A 20,401-nucleotide genomic window follows, 5' to 3' on the forward strand; every position below is an offset into this window, starting at 1 on the left:
GGGTTAAGAGTTGTGAATCTTTGATTTTCTCTTCAATCACCAATTTCCCTATCAAATCAGAACGTATCCCAACAGAACTAGTAGCGCAAACTGGCTCCCAAGTGGGGCAAAAAGAAAAGGCTAAAATTACTAGACATGAACCTCGATCTGCCAATATATGGATCCCAACAGAACTAGTAGCGCAAACTGGCTCCCAAGGAGGGCAAAAAGAAAAGGCTAAAATTACTAGACATGAACCTCGATCTGCCAATATATGGAGCCGACTATTCTGAGGCTTTTACTAAACAACCACTGCCAATATAATTAAATTAATCAAAACTGTCACATTGATTTGACAAAATATTTATCACAATCCCTAATCATTCTTATAATAACACAAGGCTCTGCAAGTGTTTATTTAAGCAGAAGGCTCCACAAGTGTTTAATGATAACAAATTATGGGTCCAATATGAGCACCAACATTCCCTTGGTGGGGCCCATAAAAGTAGCGTGTCCCGCCAGGGGCTGTGCCCATCACAACACTTGGACTCAACAGAAATATATAATTTTTCACTAGTTGTTATCAAAGTATAACTAATTCAGCATGCGGAGGTAGTTTTGCTTCCAGCTGCCTGGCACGCTCTCTAGCGGCTGCCTTCCCATTTGTTGTCTCCAGCTCTTGAAAATCCCAATCTTCCATAAAACCAAGACCCAAACCTCCCATAAAACTTGGATTGCGAGCATCAATAATCATCTTTTCAAGTGAAACAACACTCTCAAGTAGGCACATAGCAAGCTCAACATCAGCTTCGAGGCCAACCCAACGTGTAAATTCCACCACCTTGAGGCATTGATGGGCAGATTCTGTAACCTGTCTCACCTGGCTGTGCATTATCTCCCTTTCCCAATTAAACTGCCACGCAAACAACGTACTCAAATCAATGCTTGCTTACAAACCAGTAGATGATTGACAATATAAAACTTTTTAAGTCTAGCAGAATCTAAAAGCAGCTTCTAGTACCTTTGCCCATGAAGGTGCAGGACCTCTGAATGTAACCTGTCACAAGGAAAGAGGAAATCATCAAATAAAAGATAGCACAAGGATACAAACAACATGCTGCAACTAATGTGGCATTTGGGTGTAAATGAAAACTAATGGATATTCGTGTCAAGCCACCATAGTTCAAAAGAGATTTTCTTCTCACCTCAACTCACAGTCGTAAAAATGTGGGGAAAACTAAGAAATTCACAGAGTGACCTCATCTATATCTTATCATAGAGATTGTAGGCAGTTCCCATGATCAAAAAGGAAATTCTAGTTCCAACATCAATATAAAAGAATTGGATTGACTTGCAAACAATGACCTCTCTTTAACAGGTCGGCCTAAATAGGACTGCTCTTAATTTATTAGAGTCTAGAGCTCCTGTCTAGCAAGTGAAAATCTAATTAAAGTTAATCAATACAGTTAATTACTGGTTTATTGAGATTTAAAAGGTTTATGTAACTAGTAAAGTTAATCAAGATGGTTAGCTAGTTAATGGAATGTAATTGAGATAACGGTTATATGGAGAAGTTGCGTGGATATTGAAATATAATATAATAATTAATGAGTTTTTAATTATATGAGGCAAGTTAAGATAATGAATGAGATATTAATTATTTGAAGAGTCATGTGAAGGACTTGAGCTCTATTCTAGTGATTGGTTTGTTTCAATTAGCTAGTCAGTCAGTTTTATTGAGTGGCTTTTGATATGAGGATGACCGTGTAATAAATATGATTTTTTTTGTTTATGTTAATGTATATTATGGACATGTGCTATAGGATTTGTTAAAATATCTGTATTATTCTTTTAATTATTTTTATTAGCTGTTTTTAGCCTTTTATTAGGTGTTTGATGTACGATCCCTATCATCAGGGGATCACGTAGATAAGATTCCCAAAATCATACGATCACATAGATTTTGGCATATTTTCGGTTTTTCTTTGATTTGGTTTCCTTTCTGTGTACCCTATTCTTGTATATGAATATAGCTCTTGGCTCTCGGTTTGAGTACGGCAAAACCCAAAACAACTTTTTTTTTTTATGATTTTACTTGATTATATAGTTTAGAGTAAAGTGCAATAAACCCCCCTCAACTACATATAACCCCCTGCAACTATAAGATTTGTTAAGTTTTAGAACGGAGAAGGTTATTCCGGTTCACTATCATCGGAAATTGGTAAAGACATTTTTACCCTTACATAAATGGTTGCCATTTAATATAAAGGTATTGGTATAAAATGGGTTAAATAACATGGGACCAGTGTAACAAGAATAGCCACTAAAATTTTGACACCTATGCAACCTTTTTACAATAAACCAATGAGACTAAGAATTTGACAACACAGGGCAATTATCACCTCCACCATTCATCAATTTCTCGGCATCAAGGAAAAACAAAATCTCGGCATCAACAGACACTATGGCAATTGCACGCCATTCTAGAAAACTCCATACCCTAATCTATACATTCTCATCTTTCGGAAACACTATTGGGAAAAATAACTCCTTTCAACCCACTCAACGGTTGGATGTTGTTGAGAGTTAAATCCCTCATTCATCACACTCAGCAAAAGCATCATCACATCACATCGACATAAACATATATGAAGCTAGCAATCATACACATTCACGCACGAAACAATATTTTACATGGTTCACCCAACTCTAGGCTACATTCATAGAGAGAGAGATTTCACTATTATGAATTAAGGAAGAAAATATACAACCAGATGTCAAAACCTCGCTCACTCATTCATCACTTTTGAGGCTACATCTATACTGTAATGTCCCGGATTTTTTTCTAATTTTTGTATTATTTATTTTTGTGCCTCGTTCTGCGCATCACACGGTCCCAAGGGCCGTTTAAGTCATTTTCTTGAGCCAAGAGTTTTAGAAATGCATTTTTAGTTATTCGGAAGTCGGGGACAATTTCCGGGTTCGGGAACTTCTCCCGGTTTTGTTATTTTCATTGAGGGGCGTTCTTGACATTTCACACATATATACACATGCATACATCTCTACATTGAGAAGATATTTTGTGAGACATAGATGTACATAGCTTATTAGTGAGAGGACAGTAAGGTAACTTAGCCTAAAGTGGGAATCACCCAAATGATGACAAGAGGCACTATTGGGACCACTTAACAAAATGCAAGACAAGCCACCTATTGATCCTAAGATTAATTTTGATGATCACAAACCATTAATAGTGTTTTAAGGACTAATATTTGCCTTGAAAACATATAACAGGTTTGCTATTTGAAATCCAAAAATGGAGAAGAAAACAAGAAAAGGCAAAGCCAAGCAAGATACATTCCATGCATTCCAAGGATAAAAGAAGACAAGCTATTTAATCCCAAAGCCTTAAGATGAAACACAAAGATCAAAAGTGATCAAGACCGGCGTTTCAAATGGGGTAGATAGGTTTGGTGAGTGTCTTAGATTCAAATGTCAAATTAATTTATGAATTTCATGAAGCTCACATCCTAGGATCATTTATTCACAACTTCATGCTAAATTAAATAAAGATAACATCATGCATGATCCAAAACTTGATATTGAAAAGGTCGCACAGATCAAATGCTCAACCAACAAAGCTTTCATGAGTATCAGCCGACAGATGGCCTTGGCTCTACAAGTGTCAGCCGGCCGACAAACAAAACAGAGAGATGAAGATATCAAATGAGACGTTTCGGCCGACCGAACATGAAGGTTCGACCGACCGACAAGGTTTCACGCAAAAGGGTTCTCGGGTTAAAATGCATCGGCCGACCGAAGCTTGGTCATCAGTCGATCGACAAAAAGCCTCCACAAAAATAGAGAGTTGGGTTTTTAAACCCATCGTTTCGGTTGACCGAAGATTGAGGTTCAGCCGGCCGACGATGAACTTTCGGCCGACCGAAGGTATTCCATTAGCCGACCGATACAATCACAGATTCAAAACCAACGGCTACCTGCAGATGTTAACTTTGCACACATCACCTCCAACAACTATATTATGCTCCTCTCTCTATAAATATGGGCCGAACTTTGAGAAATATATACAGAACTATTGAGAGCATTCAAGAGAGTATTTAAGAGCATTCAAGTCCTTATTTGATCATTTACTTCATCATATCTTTCATTCTCTTATATCATCTAAGAGATTTGAGCTTCATTTGATTCATATATCTACTCTAGTGGTGAGCTTACACTTGTTCATCTATCTTGAGAGAGATTATATCTTGTATTTCAATTATATACATTGCTACAAACTTGTAAGGGTTGGTGTGACCTAAAAGAAACCTAGGAGAAGGGCGTTCTCCTAGCAAGGAAGAGAAGCAAGGGTTTGCTTTATGTGAAGGTTTGCTTTCCACCCTTAAGGAGAAGCTCTAGTGGATTGGGAAGTCTCAAGAGGGATCTTGAGCCGAGGAGTAGGAGTTTCCGAACCTCGCTAAAATCTCCGAATCATTGTTTGCAATCTCTCATCCTTATCTGTCTTACATTTATACTTTGAATTACTTGTCTATCATAATTAATTATTGCATAATTGTTAATTAGAATTTATAGTTCCAAATTTGAAAAATTGGCCATTGACTCTATTCAACCCCCCCCCCCCCCCCCCCCCGAGTCAATTAGTGTTTAACACCACCTCTTCCCCTCTCCCCCATTTCGGCTAACCCTTCTCCTCTCTCTATCATTCTTCTCTCTATATATATACACATTATATGCTTTCATGCTAAAAGCTTAATTTTGGAGAGGTTAGAGTGAGATTTTGAAGAAGATCAAGAAGGGAGTTTCATTCTACGTGACAAAGGCTTTTTTTTAAGACCACCATTGTTAGAGTTTAGAGCAAATTCGAAATTAGGGTTGCCAAGGTCTTGTTTAGCTAGCATCTTTGAGGTAGGGATTACTAAGCCTCACATCCTTTGATTTTTTGTGAGTATATTGTTGTTAGCATGCTAAAGTATATGTATATAATGATGTTCTATGCATGATGAGTATGTGGTATAACTTTCAAGAATGAATTTCATATCAAAGTTGGTCAAGAAGTGTAAATTTGTATGCCTATGTGATTGAATGTGCCTTTATATGCTTACATGGTTACATGATGAAATTTATAAGCCTTAACATGCCACGATTGTGATAATTGCTATATATGTCATCATGTAAATCATTATAGAGATTGTGGCTAAATTGAATATTACACATTGGGATATGACATAAACATTATGGCATTGAGAGGGAGTATGGATGGGGATGAAAATTAGAAACTTGTTTTCTAAATATTTTAAAAGAAAAGTTTGCGAAAACCCGAAGACAAGGAGTTATCTTGTGTCCGTGGAGTTAAGACAATCTAGAGGGAACATGGGGTAAATACCTCATGCTGGTTGAGTCGCCTAGGCCCCAAATGACGCTAGGGGGGGCCTTAGGTCAGGGATAGACGTCCAATCCTTCTCTCGTGGTAGCAGGGAGTCGCCTCGTACTGGGCTGGATTAACGAGTTCGGTGTGTGTATGATTTGAATTTGAGAATACAAGGGCTTTGGGACGGACATATGCATTGCACTGCGTGGATATATGTTATGATGAGTATTGCTATGATGATGAGGACTTGAATCATTTCATTGTGTCCCTGTTAAACTTGCATGATCCCAATTCCTTTTTTTTTTCTCCATTCTTCATTAGGTGTGACCCACGGGATTGGAAGGGGTGCGTCTTAGATTTCACCTACTGAGCCATAGTGCTCACCATATTATTACCATTTTTCAGGTCACGGCAAGAAAGTGGTTGATAAAGGACCCTCACAAATGTAGATAGGGTTGGTGAATGTATTTTTTTTTTTAGAACTTTTGAAACCAATGCTTAGTTCCAACTATTCTTTTGTAAAGCATTGTATTTGACGTGTTAATGGCCTAAACCTGTAATCTTATTCTTTGGGGCATGTAATTACTATCTTAAATTGTTCTTTTGTATCAAATGAATGAAATGGAATGGTTGGGAATGAAATGGAATATCTAGGGGCATTTATGTCTTTTTGTTTTGTTATATGCTTGTAAATCATTTTGGTTATGCATCTATGTCTTATGCGTGCTTTGGGATGGACTTTGAGATGTAGGGATGTATCATTTATCAAAATGGAGGTATAGGAACCAAACCGCAACATTTTCGGGAAGAAAAGAAAATTTCTGGGGATTTACGATCGATCACACATGCATTTAACAGAGGGCCAATTTTGAGGATTGTTGAAAACTTTTCTAAGTATGGGATCTACGATTATCGTAAATATACAGAGAGCCAAATTCAGGGTTGTCAGAAAAATTTTCTAAGTACAGAATTTACGATCAATCACACACATTTACGATCGGTCGACAGAATGCACAAATACCCTAGTTGATGACCAAACTTTGATTGACCATTTCTTCTTCGTTTCTAACCCGAATTAGGTCATTCTTGAGTCCAAATTGAAGGATTTTGAACCGTCTTTCCATTAGTACCAGTCTTATTTCGTATTTATGACTCATAATGACCGTTTAACCCTTGTAAACCCTAGGGGTCCAGTGTGAATCCGAAGTTGGGATTTCCACATTTTCATGAACCAAAGTGGTTAGAAACAACTAGTGTGACTTCATTATGACTCCTAACACTTAGTAAGGTGCAGAATGACCATTTTGTCCTCGAGAGTGCTCGGATCGGGTTAGAACCCAGATAGCGATTCGGACCCACGGGTTCAGGTCATTATATATACACTCATGAATTATATATATTTTTTCCTTTCCTCACAACACTCACCAACCCCTCACATTTTCTCTCATCTCTCTATCTTCCTTCTGCGCATCGCTCCTCTATTTATAGAGGAACCTGGCTGCCTTTTGTCAACAAATGCGGTGCCTAATCTCCTTCAGATGTTCTTCTCCTTGCAGCAAACATGGACCAACCTTTTTCATGCCTTTACTTCCTTTTGTCTTTTGCTATTTGCTTTTTTATCATGTCATCACATTCCACCTGTGATTTTCTTTATCTCCTTTTACTTTTCGTTTTCTCCATTCGTTGGCCATTAGAACACCACATATATACGCCACTTCTTTCTTCATTTCTTTATTCTATTTAATTCTTTACTTTCACCTTTCCTTTACACTATGTCGGCTTCTTTGACTATGTAAGAGTGAACCCATGTGATACACACTTGCATATACATCATGCAACCAACTATATTTAGCCACGTCATCAATGAAGTTTAGCCACTTTCTAACAAACACAACCTTCGATGCCTCTTCTTTCTTCATCTTCTTAAAAGCCCCTCTCTTATCATCTTCTTGACCATCCACACCACCTGGATCAAAGATGTGATACCTTCAAACATATATTTTTCCCTTTCAAACGAATTAATGTGCGTCAATTTCGATTCGAATTTGGGTTCTGATTTGGATTCCAATTTGGTCCACTGCAATTGTTGCTGAATCCAACGCCGTCATCTACAAACTACTTAGCTCAAGCCCTAATTCAGAATCACAAACCGACCGCAACTCCTACAAAACTTTCAATTACCGATACCATAATCTCCAACACTAAACTAGTACTCCCATCTGAACCTAATTAGGCTTCGCACCATTCACCAGAGTCATCGTGTCCAACCGCCAACCACAATTAGTTCCCAATCAAACACCTTAAATTTCCAACCCATCTCACCACTGACACAACAAACCACCAACCACATTGTAGCATCAGCACCTTCGCCGAAATAGCATCATCATTCCGGATCATGGCCAAGCGTCGCGTCCTCGTCTCCTGGATCTTCCATCATCCTTGCCGGAATTGCACAAGCACACCAGCATATAAACGGAGGTAGAGAAAGGTTCAATTCATATATATAGGTAGAGGTAGAGAGAGAAAGAGGAGATAGGAGTTGAGTTTATGAATATATAAACAGAGATGGAGAGGGACGCTAAATTTATCTCAAGTGTGGCTATCCTGATTTATGGTTCCTTCAATACCGTTTGAACCTGGAAACACCACAAACATTTTTTGTTCGTGTATATATAAAGATATTCCGGAAAAAAAAAAAAAAAAAAAATACGGAGGTGGAGAGAGACGGAGAGGGCCGATAGAGGGGTTCACTCATGGTGACAATGATATTGTAATTGGTTTATATATATATATAGAGACAAAAGGGCGTTGTAGTCTTTTAATTCTCATAAGGGCTTTCTGGTCATTTAATGTGAAATAATCCATCAAGTGACATGCAAGGGTTTAAAATTCAATCTCCGATCACCGGATTGGGTAAACTGTAACCAAACAGCATAATAGTTTTGGGGTTTTCTGCTACTTTAAAAATTCAGGGGATTTTCTGCTACTTTAGAAATTCAGGGGGTTTTTGCGCTCATTTGGGTATAGTTGAGGGGGGTTTATTACACTTTACCCTATAGTTTATTGGGTTTGATTTTTAGATTGTTGTCGAGGTTGGATTAAAGTCATGCAATAAATTCAAGAATGGGACAAGAAACTCATGTGCTTAAATTTAAATTTATGACAATATTTAAGAGCAAACCATATATATATGCCACGATCCATCAAAAATTGGTCAACAAACCTCGTGATGATAAATAAACAATTTCAGCAAAACCTGAACAACTATGAAAGGTAAAATATATGAACAATGCAACCAAATTTTTTCCTCATAAAAGAATTTGTATGTGATAATATAATAAACTTGCACCACTGAATCTCCTATAAATTAATGAAAGCTAGAGTGGATGCATATGACAATTTAGTTTCACCAAAGTGCCATTTTCATAACTCATCAAAATAAACAAGGATGTAAGCTGTTTAAGATGCGGAAACTCACCTCCAACAAAAATCTATACAAGCAAGGAGACCCATTTATCAAAGAATTGAGTAAAAGGATGCACTGGTCATTGAAAACCCAAACTTTTATTTCCAATTCCTTGAGATTACTAAATTTAGGAAAAAATCCCCCTTCGCACATGTATATCTCTGTATTCTAAACAGTAAGAACAAAAATTCAGTGATTAGCAACCACTAATAACAAAAATTAAAAGAGAATAAACAAACACAGAAAAAAGTGAAGCATACTAACTTGACAATCCAGCTCCAGTATAAGCTTTTCTAATTGAGAGAGATAGAATGTAGGTTTTTTATATTCAGAAACTAAAATATCACAATAATGTCCCCGGATAGATACCTCAGCAAGCAAGGGAACTTTCTGAAAAGACATGCTTATCTTTGGCCCAAAGTATTTAAATGACACGAGATTTATTGCTGAAATCTCAATATCTTTTAAATTTGTACAGGAGGCAATTTCCAAGTGCTTCAACTTGAGTGAAGTACCAGCAACTTTTAAATTAACTAAAGATAATGAGAGTCGCAAGGATAAATGCTCAAGCAATGGGCAACTCGATAAGAAGTATGCAACACCTTCACCAGTTATATTGACACAAGTTAAGCAGAGGGAAGTTAGGGTATCAAAGCTCGAAAAACCAAGAGGCAAGTTCAACAACCAAAACGGAAAAGCATAAGTATAACCTAACTGAGAATACAAGTACTGTCTTGACAAGTCCAACTCAAGCATTCGAACTCTCTTCTCTATTGCAAAGTTTATCCATCTATCAAAAAAACGTCCATCATGGCTATCCTCCAAATCAAAACAAATTTTGAGTTCATCTATAGTTTGCCCACGATGTGAATTTAGTACTTGGTTCACCCAATTTATGTACCTAGGCCTTCCAATAATACTTGATACTTTTCTTTGTTTCAAGCCCACTGATTTATTTGGAATAACGAAGTCCAGACTACCAGTAAAAAATTTCCAAAGATTTTCCCACCTGTGCGAAAGGACACTTGTTCTTGCTGCTTCTTTCATTGTCAAGAGGGACAATATATTCTCAAGTATTTCATCTGACAATTCACTAATCCGGTCCTCCATATAATATTCCCATTTATCAAGCTAATCATAGTAAACAAAGAGCAAATTACCATGATGATAATCATAAAGAACCCATGTTATAAAAATATATAAATATAAATCAAAACAAATATCTTAACATCATTTTTGGTATGTACTTTGTTCAAACATATTGAAGATTGACAATAGATAACAATTATAAACATGCAAATTCAAAAAAATAAATATATAAATAGAATGAAACATTGAAGGCATGTCAATCACAAAATTTCACGATGGGGTGCTTCCAGTTAGGTATCTTGGGGTTCCATTGCTGTTTACAAAGCCCAAGTCTGAAGTTTGTTTTTAGCTAGTGTAAAAAATTACGTCGAGAGATAAGTTTTGGTGCATCAGGTATCTCTCATTTGCTGGCAGATTGCAACTACTTAATGCTGTCCTATTTTCTAGAGATAAGTTGTTGAACCTTAGAAGCTATTTTAGAATGGACTTTATGTACAAAATTGGGAATAGGGAGCATATTTCTTTATGGTATGATTATTGGCTTCCTACCGGCCCTGTTGTCTTGAATTTGGGGGAGAATTGGCCAGTGACTTCAAATAGTGGTTTTGACACTTTGGCTAGTAATTTGCCAAGGTTATCCAACACTAATTCTTTTGATCAGGTTGTTTGGATTCCCACTAATGGTGCTTTTTCCATCAAGTCAGCCTGGGATAGGATCAGACCTAAGAATAATAAGGTTGTTTGGTTTAATCTTATTTGGTTTGGTAAAGCAATTCTAAAGCATTCCTTTATGGTGTCGTTCGCCATTCAAGACAGGTTGCTAACCAAACCAAGGATGGGATTAATTTCTGATGCTATTTGTGTTTTTGCAGAGAGTATATTGAAGACACAAATCACCTTTTTTCCGCTGCAACTTTACTTAAGACAATGGCATTCTGTTTCTTGGGCCTAATGATTAAAAACAAAAGCTTCATAATTGAAAACAAGTGTATATGAATTCTAATATATCCAACTTCTTTTTGGAATTTGTTAGGAAATTTCTAGTTCGACAACTCTTGGGCTCCAAGGAATTGGGTGTAGAACAAGAAATGTGACCTCACGAGAGAGTAGTTGGGCTGTGAGGGTCTCAAATCCTCTACTTCACACAGAATGTGGAGATGCGGTTAATGGTTGGTAGAGCTGAAAAACACCAATGGCGTGCGGGAGGTTGTGGCACATGGGAAAGGCTCAGGTATCAACCTCCATACCCTAGAGAGGGGGTCGTGTACACGGTCTGGTGTTGGGTATTGATATCTACAATGGTAATTTCTCTACATAATGTAGTTAAATCCTGTGTTACCTGGACTCGCCTTCGTCGGACAAAATGTCCGTGTCAAGTTGTCAACACGACACGACGCGGACAGGGGATATGAGTCGGACTCGTCACTTTTCAACCGGGCATGGCTGATGATTAAAACACCCAAAAGGATGTACGGGTTGATGCTTGTGAAGGATGAGAAGTTTTTCCATGTTTTATTTGTAAAATCAACTGCTATTCAGGCTGATAGAAAGCTCTCTACGTCAAAAATGGAGGTCAGGTTAGAAACCAGCAGCGTCGTCCTTGAAAAGAAAGGTTGAAGACAACTGTGTGACACCACGCGCTATATTTGCGCAATTTTTTATATCTGGTGGAGCATGATTGCACGCAATTGATTAATAAGGGCCCAGATGATGCCACCTCGCTGTGATGTGAATGAATGCAGACTTTAGGACTTTTAAAAACTTTAATGCTTACAGCTGTATACCATTGTTTACAGCTGTACCTTTATCTTTTCCTTACGTAAGTATATATCTTACCATACAGACTCTTTGACCAAGACAAAAATATTCTTTCGCTACCGATGGCTTGTTCAGCCTTGGGTCGCTTTATGTTTTAAGGAGTCTCTTTCCTGCCGTATGGCTTTGGGCCTGTTTGGCTAGCAATAGCCCACCTTGTACATTTCTCCTTGTATATATATATATATATTTACTTGCTTGAAATTCCAAATATATATACATATATATATATGTATATATATAACTTTTAATATCAAAACTATAGGAGATATATTTAATTTATTAGAAAACAGATGTATATCATACATGAAAACACTTGAATTTTTTTTTTTCTTAAAAGTGTCCAAGTACCTGTATCTAAATATTGGACACTTTATATCCGAGTCCTCGTGTCCTTTAAATCGTTAAATTGACGAATCCAACCGCTAGACATGTACCCGTGTCCGACACCCGTACCCGAGTCAAGGTAACATAAGTTAAATCTTTTATCATCCATGGATGTAAGCCAGATTTTGTTGAACCACGTTAAATATTGTAGTTATGCGTGATTTCTTATTGTTTGTGATTGGATCGGCGTGTTCCATCGTCGTAATAGTATTTACTTTGTTCAAACATATTGATGATCAACAATATAATGCATGAATGTAGAACCGAAATGCAAATACAATAAATAAATAAATACTATGAAAGCCTTGCTTGAATGGTATGGCCTCCCAAAGGGAAGGTAGAAAGTTCAATTTCTCCTAGTGAGGATGTGTGTGAGTAATTCAGTCCAGCAAAACATAAATAAATAAAAATGACAAATTGAGACAAAGCACTATATTCACAAAAACACACACACCAAAGGGAAAATTTAAAAAAACCGTAATGATAATAATATAAATGTAGCACAGAAAATTTATAATAATAATAAAAAAGAAATGGCCCAAATTTATATTGTCTAGGGAAGAATTTACCTTCAACCTTTTCTCCATCAGATTTGAAGATACAATCGTTGATTCATATAAAGCTGCAGAAATAGAAAAATCAAGTGAATTGTACATTCAAGTGACAAGAAGATATGTAGCAAAAAACAGAGCAAAATAACTATCGGTCTCTTGTATTCCAAAGGGAAAGAGAGGCCTTTTATCGTATGATGAGTTATGAGTTAAATAAGTATATAATCACAAAAAATCTTCAACGCCTTCTTTTTTCCACACCCAATTATGCCTGAAACACGTATCTTAATAAGTTTAAAATAACATGGAGCCTTACACATCCGCACAACAGTGTGTGCATTCATATATAGAGGGTAAAGTGCAACCCTGCTACACAAAACTTGTGCACGGAACACCCCTCCTATTTAGTACGTGCATATAACCCACTTTGATTTGAGGAATGGTAAAATAAAAATAAAAATAAAAAGAAAAAGGATTTGAGGAATGTGTGCACATTGACCCCTTCCGTTATATGTCCATTATAAACTCCCTCTTAGGTGTCATCTCTGACACAGTTTATATGAAAACACAAAACTAACCTTTTTGAGAGACCAAAATGCCCCTAAAAGCCTTTTATATATATATAGACACACTTTTTTTTTTTATAAGTAAAAACATATTAGAAAAACATTCAAAAGGGGAACGTGTCCCTAATACACAAAAACGAAAACGAAAAGGCAAAAGCCAAATCTACGAACCAATAGAGTCCAATAGAACAAAAAAATCATCAATCAAAGAGTAAGCGCTGCCTCTAACATAACAGAAAAGAGAGCGAAAAATAAGAGACTTTAGGTTTGCAAAAGACGATTCCTTCCCTTCAAAGTTTCTATTATTTCTCTCTCTCCAAATACACCACCAAACACAGTGTGGGGCAACCCTCCAAAAATCACGAGCATGACCAGAAACAGGACAACTTCTCCAAGCGTTAATAAATTGGAAAGAGTGCTTAGGCATTACCCACTAAACGCCAAAAATACTGAATATGAGATTCCAACAATCAAATGCAACATGACAATGCATAAGAAGATGGTCCACGGACTCACCATCAGCTTTACAGAGACAACACCAGTTAATAATGGTATTACCTCTCTTACGCAAATTATCCAATGTTAGAATTTTTCCCTAGGTAGCAGTCCAAACAAAGAAGGCAACTCTAATAAGAGCTTTAGAGCGCCAAATACACTTCCATGGGAAATTATGCCCAATAAAATTAGACAAACACAAGAACATGGATCGAACTTCGTATCTACCATGAAGAGAGGGGGTCCACAAAATATCATCACAACCTCTACCAACATCCTTCTGTCTACAGGTCCAAAAAGACGTAAACTTCTGCTATCTCCCAATCTTGAAAAGAACGCCTAAAACGCACATCCCACGTAACTCCACTGTTATCAAGATGATAACAGTCAATTACATAAGCATGTTTATTCTCGGCAATACTAAAGAGACGAGGAAAGGAAAGGGACAACAACTGATCACCACACCATAAGTCTTCCCAAAATCTAACATTCATACCATTACGAACCTTAAACCAAATATGGGTGGAAAACACATCCCAACCTTTCCGAATGAACTTCCAAACGCCAACGCCCCTAGTAATAGAAACAGGACGAGAGGACCAACCTCCACTCTCCTCCCCAAAACAACACGAGATAACTCTTCTCTATTGTCGATGACACTCTTTACCGAACCTCCATAACCACTTCCCTAATAAGGCTTTATTAAAAGGGACCAACTTCCAGATACCTAACCTGCCAAACTTCAACGGTTTGCAAACCTGCTCCCAATTAACAAGATGATACTTAAACTCCTCTCCTTTTCCACCCCAAAGAAAATCTCTCTGAATTTTTTCAATTCGTTCAGCAACAGAGCATGGGATTTGAAACAGAGATAAGAAATATGTGGGAAGGGACGAGAGGGTGCTCTTAATAAGAGTAACCTTCCCACCTTTCAAAAGATACTGTTTTTTCCATCCCGCTAATCTTTTTTCATACCTGTTAATCACCGGATCCCAAGTCCCCACTCTAATGGAGGAGATCCCAAAGGTAATCCCATATAAAGGAGTGGAAAAACACCTACTCCACACCCAAGAACAGCAGCTAAAGAGGAAATATCGGAAACCTCCCCCACTGGGACAAGCACACTCTTTCCAACATTAATCTTAAGACCAGACACTGCTTGGAAGCATGTAAGAATGCACCTCAAATACCTGAGTTGGGAAACATCAGCATCACAGAAAACCAAGGTGTCGTCTGCAAACAACAAATGGGATATCTCAATCTGGTTAACAACATTTCTGCCAACAGCATTAATCTACTCAAACCCTCCATGACAATAAGGAAAAGAAAGGACGACAAAGGATCTCCTTGTCTCAAACCACGCGAGCTCGGAAAAAAACCAGCAGGAGAGCCGTTCACAAGCACAGAGAACATAACTGATGAAATGCAAGATTCAATCCATTTTATCCATTGATCCCCATTCCCCATTCTCCGAAGTAAATAAAGAAGAAATTTCCAATTCGCGTGATCATAAGCTTTCTCGATGTCAAGTTTGCATAAAACACCAGGAACTTCCTGGAATAGACACATTCTCCTGCGATAAGAACGGAGTCAAAATCTGTTTACCATCAACCAAAGCGTTTTGTGACTCTAAGATAATTCCATCCAAAACATTTCGCATTCTAAGAACGAGGACCTTGGCAATAAGCTTATATACATGCACCCCACAAGACTGATTGGCCGGAAGTCCTTAATGTCAGAGGCATTACCCTTCTTAGGAATAAGAGCAATGAAAGATGCATTTAATGATTTCTCAAATGTGCCATGAGAATGAAATTCCTGAAAAGTGCCCATAACCTCATCACGCACCACCTCCCAGCTCTCTTTCAGAAACCGCATAGTGAATCCGTCTGGCCTGGAGGTTTATCACCGTTACAACTGGATAACGCCTTGAGAACTTCCTCTTCAGAGAACGGATTCTCAAGCATATCACTATCCAGCGTAGAAATAGCATCGAAATGCAAACCATCAAGTTTTGGTCTCCACTCCAAAGTCTCAGTATAGAGCTGCTAATAAAAAGAAACAATACCCCCATGCACCTCATCTTCTTTTCGTAACTCTAAACCATTCACACGAATACGTCCAATGTTATTGTATCTTCTATGAGCGTTAGCAAGCCTGTGAAAGAATTTAGTATTGCGGTCACCTTCTTTAAGCTACAAAGCCCGAGATTTTTGACACCACAAAATCTCCTCCATAGTAGCAATCTCAGCAAAAGTCGCCTGACAAGACACTCTTCGAGAGCGAAGAGATTCCGTGACTTGCCCTGTCTCATCAAGACGATCAATCTCAGCAATTTCAGCCAGGACTCTATTTTTCTTCCATTCAAGATTCCCAAACACTTCTTTATTCCACTTCTTAAGCTCAAATTTAAGAATCTGAAACTTCTTAGCAAGTACATAGCTAGTAGAGCCAGTAAACACTGCTTCCTCCCACCAGGACTGGACCTTCCCTTGGAAGTCCTCAGCTCTCAACCACATATTTTTGAAACAAAATGGAGTCCGTCTAGATCTCATACCTCCACAATCAAGAACTTATCCAAAAAAAAATTTTTGTTTATTCTTTTGAACAAAAGTTTCATATCTCGTACGCTTGGGCTTTCTTATTTGTTTATTAAGTTGCCAAAAATATCCTTTTTGGCTTAAGAAATAGAATAATCATAGTTTTAAAAAAAATCAGTGAGGCGCGCCTAGCAATTAGGACGAGGTGTAACCAAGGCGCGCGCCTAGTTAACATCAGTGAGCTTGGGATGATAACAGGCGCTAGACCTGCACCTTGAGCCTAGGCGCGCCTAGGTGGCGACTTTAACAACACTGCTCCAACCACAATCCCATTATACATACATACATGCGCATGTATATGATGCCGATGGTTATACTATTTTCTTTTGATTCCTCTAAAATGGATATAGATTCAAATCTATACATAAAATATATAAATATATATCTACATACATATATCCTCGCGTGGATGGGAACAGGGGCGGAGCCAGGATTCAATGTGGGTGGGGCCGTAGTATTAACAGTTTCAGCAATATAATATAATAATATTTTAAGTCAAAAGTACTTCATGATTGATTAGATGCATACAAAAAATATATCTAACCAAAATTTGGCCAATTTGTTTACAAAACAATAATTGGCCTATATCTAGTCAAATATGACATAAATATACACAAAAAGAAACTTGAAAGACCAAACAATTAATTTAAAATATAAAAAAAATTATCACCCACAATTGTGCGCCTGTGCAGTGTCTAAAAAATAAATTGTGCGCCTATGCAGAGTATACAAAATAAATTGTGCACATGTGAAGTGTCTAAAAAATAAATTGTGTGCATGTGAAGTGTCTAAACAATAAATAGTGCCCCTGTGAAGTGTCTAAACAATAAATTGTGTGCTTGTGCAGTGTCTAAACACTTTATATCTTGAAAATGTGTGCATGTGCAGTGTGCATAAGACAACGACAACGTAATTAGATCGAGTTGGTGTACCGTGACAGTCAAGTCGGTGAGCTTAGAATTTGTTTTCCAAGTTTCGACATCGACAACACTTCTTTAAGTATTTGAGTCTTGCTTTAACATCTTTAGGATGATCACCTGAATAAAAAGAGAGAAAAAGAAAAATGTTATAAAAAATATAGAAAATATGAGAATTTTCACAACCTGAGAATTTTACAGAAAATATAGAAAAATATGTTCACAACCTGAGAATTTTGACACAGATCAGATAAAATCACTAAAAGGTGAATATAAAAAATATGAAAAGCATAACAAAATCAGAGTAACTGTTGCATATCATTTGGATTCATACTGAAGTACAGAATGTTATAGCCTTACAGGTGTTGCATCACTAAATCATTTAACTGAAATTGAAATATGGATTTACCTAATCTATTATTCTATAATCCAACTTTTTAAATCCTAAATCTTACAACAGCTTATATCATAGACCACAGTCAGACACGAATCGAACCATAATTTTTCAAAGAGAATGATTTTGATATGAACTATTGCGAGCTTATAATGTGAAGATGCCAGCATAAAAAAGTAATTCTAATGTAAAAATGATAATAGCAATACTTCTGCGGAATCCCAAACAGGTGTTCATTGCTTAATTAGAATCAACAGAGCTAGAATTATATTAAGATATAGTAAAAATGATAATAGCAATACTTCTGCGGAATTGCAGAAATTTGTAAAAGCCAAAATAAAGCAAACAAAAGAACATAACAACAGCAGATATCAATCAACTAAACCCTAATTCTGACTCTGAACCCCAAACAGATAATTGTGACAAATATTAAGCAAGAAATTACTGATACTCAAAATGGAATAATTCAACAACCCATTTGAGATTTTACACAAATTCACAAAATCATAACAAGAACAGAAAATTTTCACGACAAAAAATCCATGGCAAATGGTACAAAGACATTAACACCCATTTAGCAGCTTCCAATTTCCCCAGGAAAAATAAAAATAATAAAAATAAAAATCTGATTGAGATGGGTAATCTACAATTGAAATGATACCCTTGAAGGTCGCCTAAAATTCCATGAGGAAGGCTTTGCTTTGGCGGTTCCGAGTGCGAAGTGAATGCAAGAGCTGGAAGATTTGTGTACGTTTTGTGTGGCTGTGTGCTGCGTGTGCCCTGATTTTTCTGAGAGAGAAGAAAAGCTTACCGAGTATTGTAGTGAGGCAACCAATGGCAAGAGGCAAGACGACGAGATTCCACTGAGAATCTTAGTATAAGAAGACAAGGGAGAGAGGGTTCGAGCATGGGCATAATTCGTGTGAGAAAGAGGAAAGGGAAAGTCCTATTTTGTCTTTCTACATCGTACGACATATACTCAAAACACATGCGGTGTCATAGGATGTGTGTTGTGTACTACTGCCAAGCGCAACTTCAATGCTTTCTCATTTGAATTTCTCAAATTGAAAATACAAGAGTCGGATAAAAAATGAACCTCTCTAATGGACTTTTATTTGAGCTTTCAAAATTTGAGATTCTCAAATTTTTTTTGTCAAATTTTTTTGACAAGTCTCTCTTATTTTTCAAAACGGTGTCGTTTCTCACCAGTCATCACCTCTATACGTGTGTGTATATATATATAATATACATATATATATATATATATAATATATATAAATTTTTGAAAAAAAAATTATATAAAAAAATTAATTCACTAATAGTGGTAAAAAAATTATAAAAAATTTGTTTTTTTTTTTTTGTCCTTTTTTTACCAGATATTTTAGATTTGTACTTCTTTTTAATTAGGTTTAATTTTAGTTTCCTTCTAATGTCTACAATTTGACTTGGAATGTGCCTAATATTAATATGACTAATGCAAATATGAATGGTGGGAATGATAGTTGAAAAAAAATAGTGGTTGTGTTAAAAAATAACATTTTGCGTGAAATGTACCATTGGAGCAGAATTGCTAAAATGTAACATTTTGGCACTGTAGCACCTGTCAAAATATAGATTTGGCATGCGAAAATAGGTTTTAGCATTGGAGATACTCTAATAGGATAAAGTTCACCAAAGAAAAAAAAAATCACAAAAATCACATTTTTTTACGAAATTGGCCAATGCCTATAATATCTTTCATTAAATGACAATAATATCATCTCTTATTCAATTACACTTAAAAAAAAAAATTATAAAAAAAAAAATTCATACTAATTTTTAAAATTAATTGCTAAAAAAAAAATCTTAAGTAGAAATTTTTTTAAAAAAATTTAATTAATTTCTTAATTTTTCATGAATATATTTAATGAAAAAGAAGATATTTTTTTATTTAAGTAGTTTATTAATTTTTCATCAATATATTGTATGAAAAAAAAGGTATTTTTTCTAATAAGGTTTATTATAAATAACAAAATTTAAATAATAAATTAATCATTCTAGAAAATGGTAGTTACAAATTTTTTTTTTTTTCATTTTTATGATAAATTGATATTAATAATAAAATTAAGGTAAATAGTATGATTAATATTTAGATAAAGAGAAAAAATAATAAGAAATAATTTAATAAATAAAAAATTTTAATGAGAAAGGGTAAAATAATCTTTTGCGATTAGCACTCGTTTCAAACAAAACACGACCACATCTATTGTGTATAGGAAACATACTCTCAATAGCCTAAGGTGTCTGAACCTTCTGTGGCATGTGACTATACACCCTGCCATAATGCAACTGTTGTGGTGTATGTGCCTGTGGTGGCGGTGGCGCAGATAAAGCCGGGAATGCCTGTCCTTGAATGCGCGACATCTGTAGAGTAGGTAAAGGAAATGGTGGTCGATGCCTTTGTTGCATGTGCTGTCCCTGCATAGTCTTGGGACAACTCCTAGCTGTGTGCCCAAGTTCTCCATAACTATAGCAATTGCTTTTGAAAACGCCAGATTGCTTCTTTTGCTGGTTACCCTGAGGCTGAACCTATACTGTTTGGGGTGCCCCATTCTGCTGTCTCTGAGTAGAAGTCACATCTTTCTGAGCATTTGAATTGTCCTTGTACTTCTTCCAAGATTGTTGTCTCTGAAATCTACCCCTGTCATTATGTCTATGACTGTTACCATTGTCTTTCTCAGTAGTCTGATTAACAGAGTCTTTGTCACCCCTCT

General features: G+C 36.5%; 2 protein-coding genes and 1 non-coding gene across 7 annotated transcripts; 1 reads left to right on the forward strand and 2 right to left on the reverse strand.

The window, feature by feature from the left end:
- Positions 1–275: 275 nt before the first annotated feature.
- Positions 276–18,614, reverse strand: LOC132294937 (FBD-associated F-box protein At5g60610-like). Of its 5 annotated transcripts, none has more exons than XM_059792969.1 (7): positions 18,460–18,614; positions 17,270–17,374; positions 12,695–12,747; positions 9,099–9,965; positions 8,847–9,002; positions 1,001–1,036; positions 276–892 (listed from the first exon to the last, which is right to left on the reverse strand). In XM_059792969.1, exons 3-7 carry the CDS (start codon positions 12,710–12,712, stop codon positions 563–565), a joined length of 1,407 nt encoding a protein of 468 aa, XP_059648952.1. In that variant the 5' UTR covers positions 12,713–12,747; positions 17,270–17,374; positions 18,460–18,614; the 3' UTR covers positions 276–562. The 5 variants fall into 5 exon arrangements, with proteins under 5 accessions (XP_059648952.1, XP_059648955.1, XP_059648951.1 ...); XM_059792972.1 differs by having other exon boundaries at positions 9,204–9,965; positions 18,310–18,614; XM_059792968.1 differs by having other exon boundaries at positions 18,310–18,614.
- Positions 7,928–8,025, forward strand: LOC132298112 (small nucleolar RNA snoR80). Its single transcript, XR_009479535.1, has one exon. It is a non-coding gene; the product is annotated as a small nucleolar RNA snoR80 (small nucleolar RNA).
- Positions 14,720–15,615, reverse strand: LOC132296212 (uncharacterized). Its single transcript, XM_059794427.1, has 3 exons — positions 15,434–15,615; positions 15,117–15,310; positions 14,720–14,970 (listed from the first exon to the last, which is right to left on the reverse strand). The coding sequence occupies exons 1-3, from the start codon at positions 15,613–15,615 to the stop codon at positions 14,720–14,722; spliced, it is 627 nt and encodes a 208-aa protein (XP_059650410.1).
- Positions 18,615–20,401: the final 1,787 nt, after the last annotated feature.

Source organism: Cornus florida, unplaced genomic scaffold (assembly GCF_030987335.1).
Source record: "Cornus florida cultivar Cherokee Brave unplaced genomic scaffold, ASM3098733v1 CherokeeBrave_3.0.0_Hap2_Chr02, whole genome shotgun sequence".
Taxonomy (NCBI): Eukaryota; Viridiplantae; Streptophyta; class Magnoliopsida; order Cornales; family Cornaceae; genus Cornus; species Cornus florida.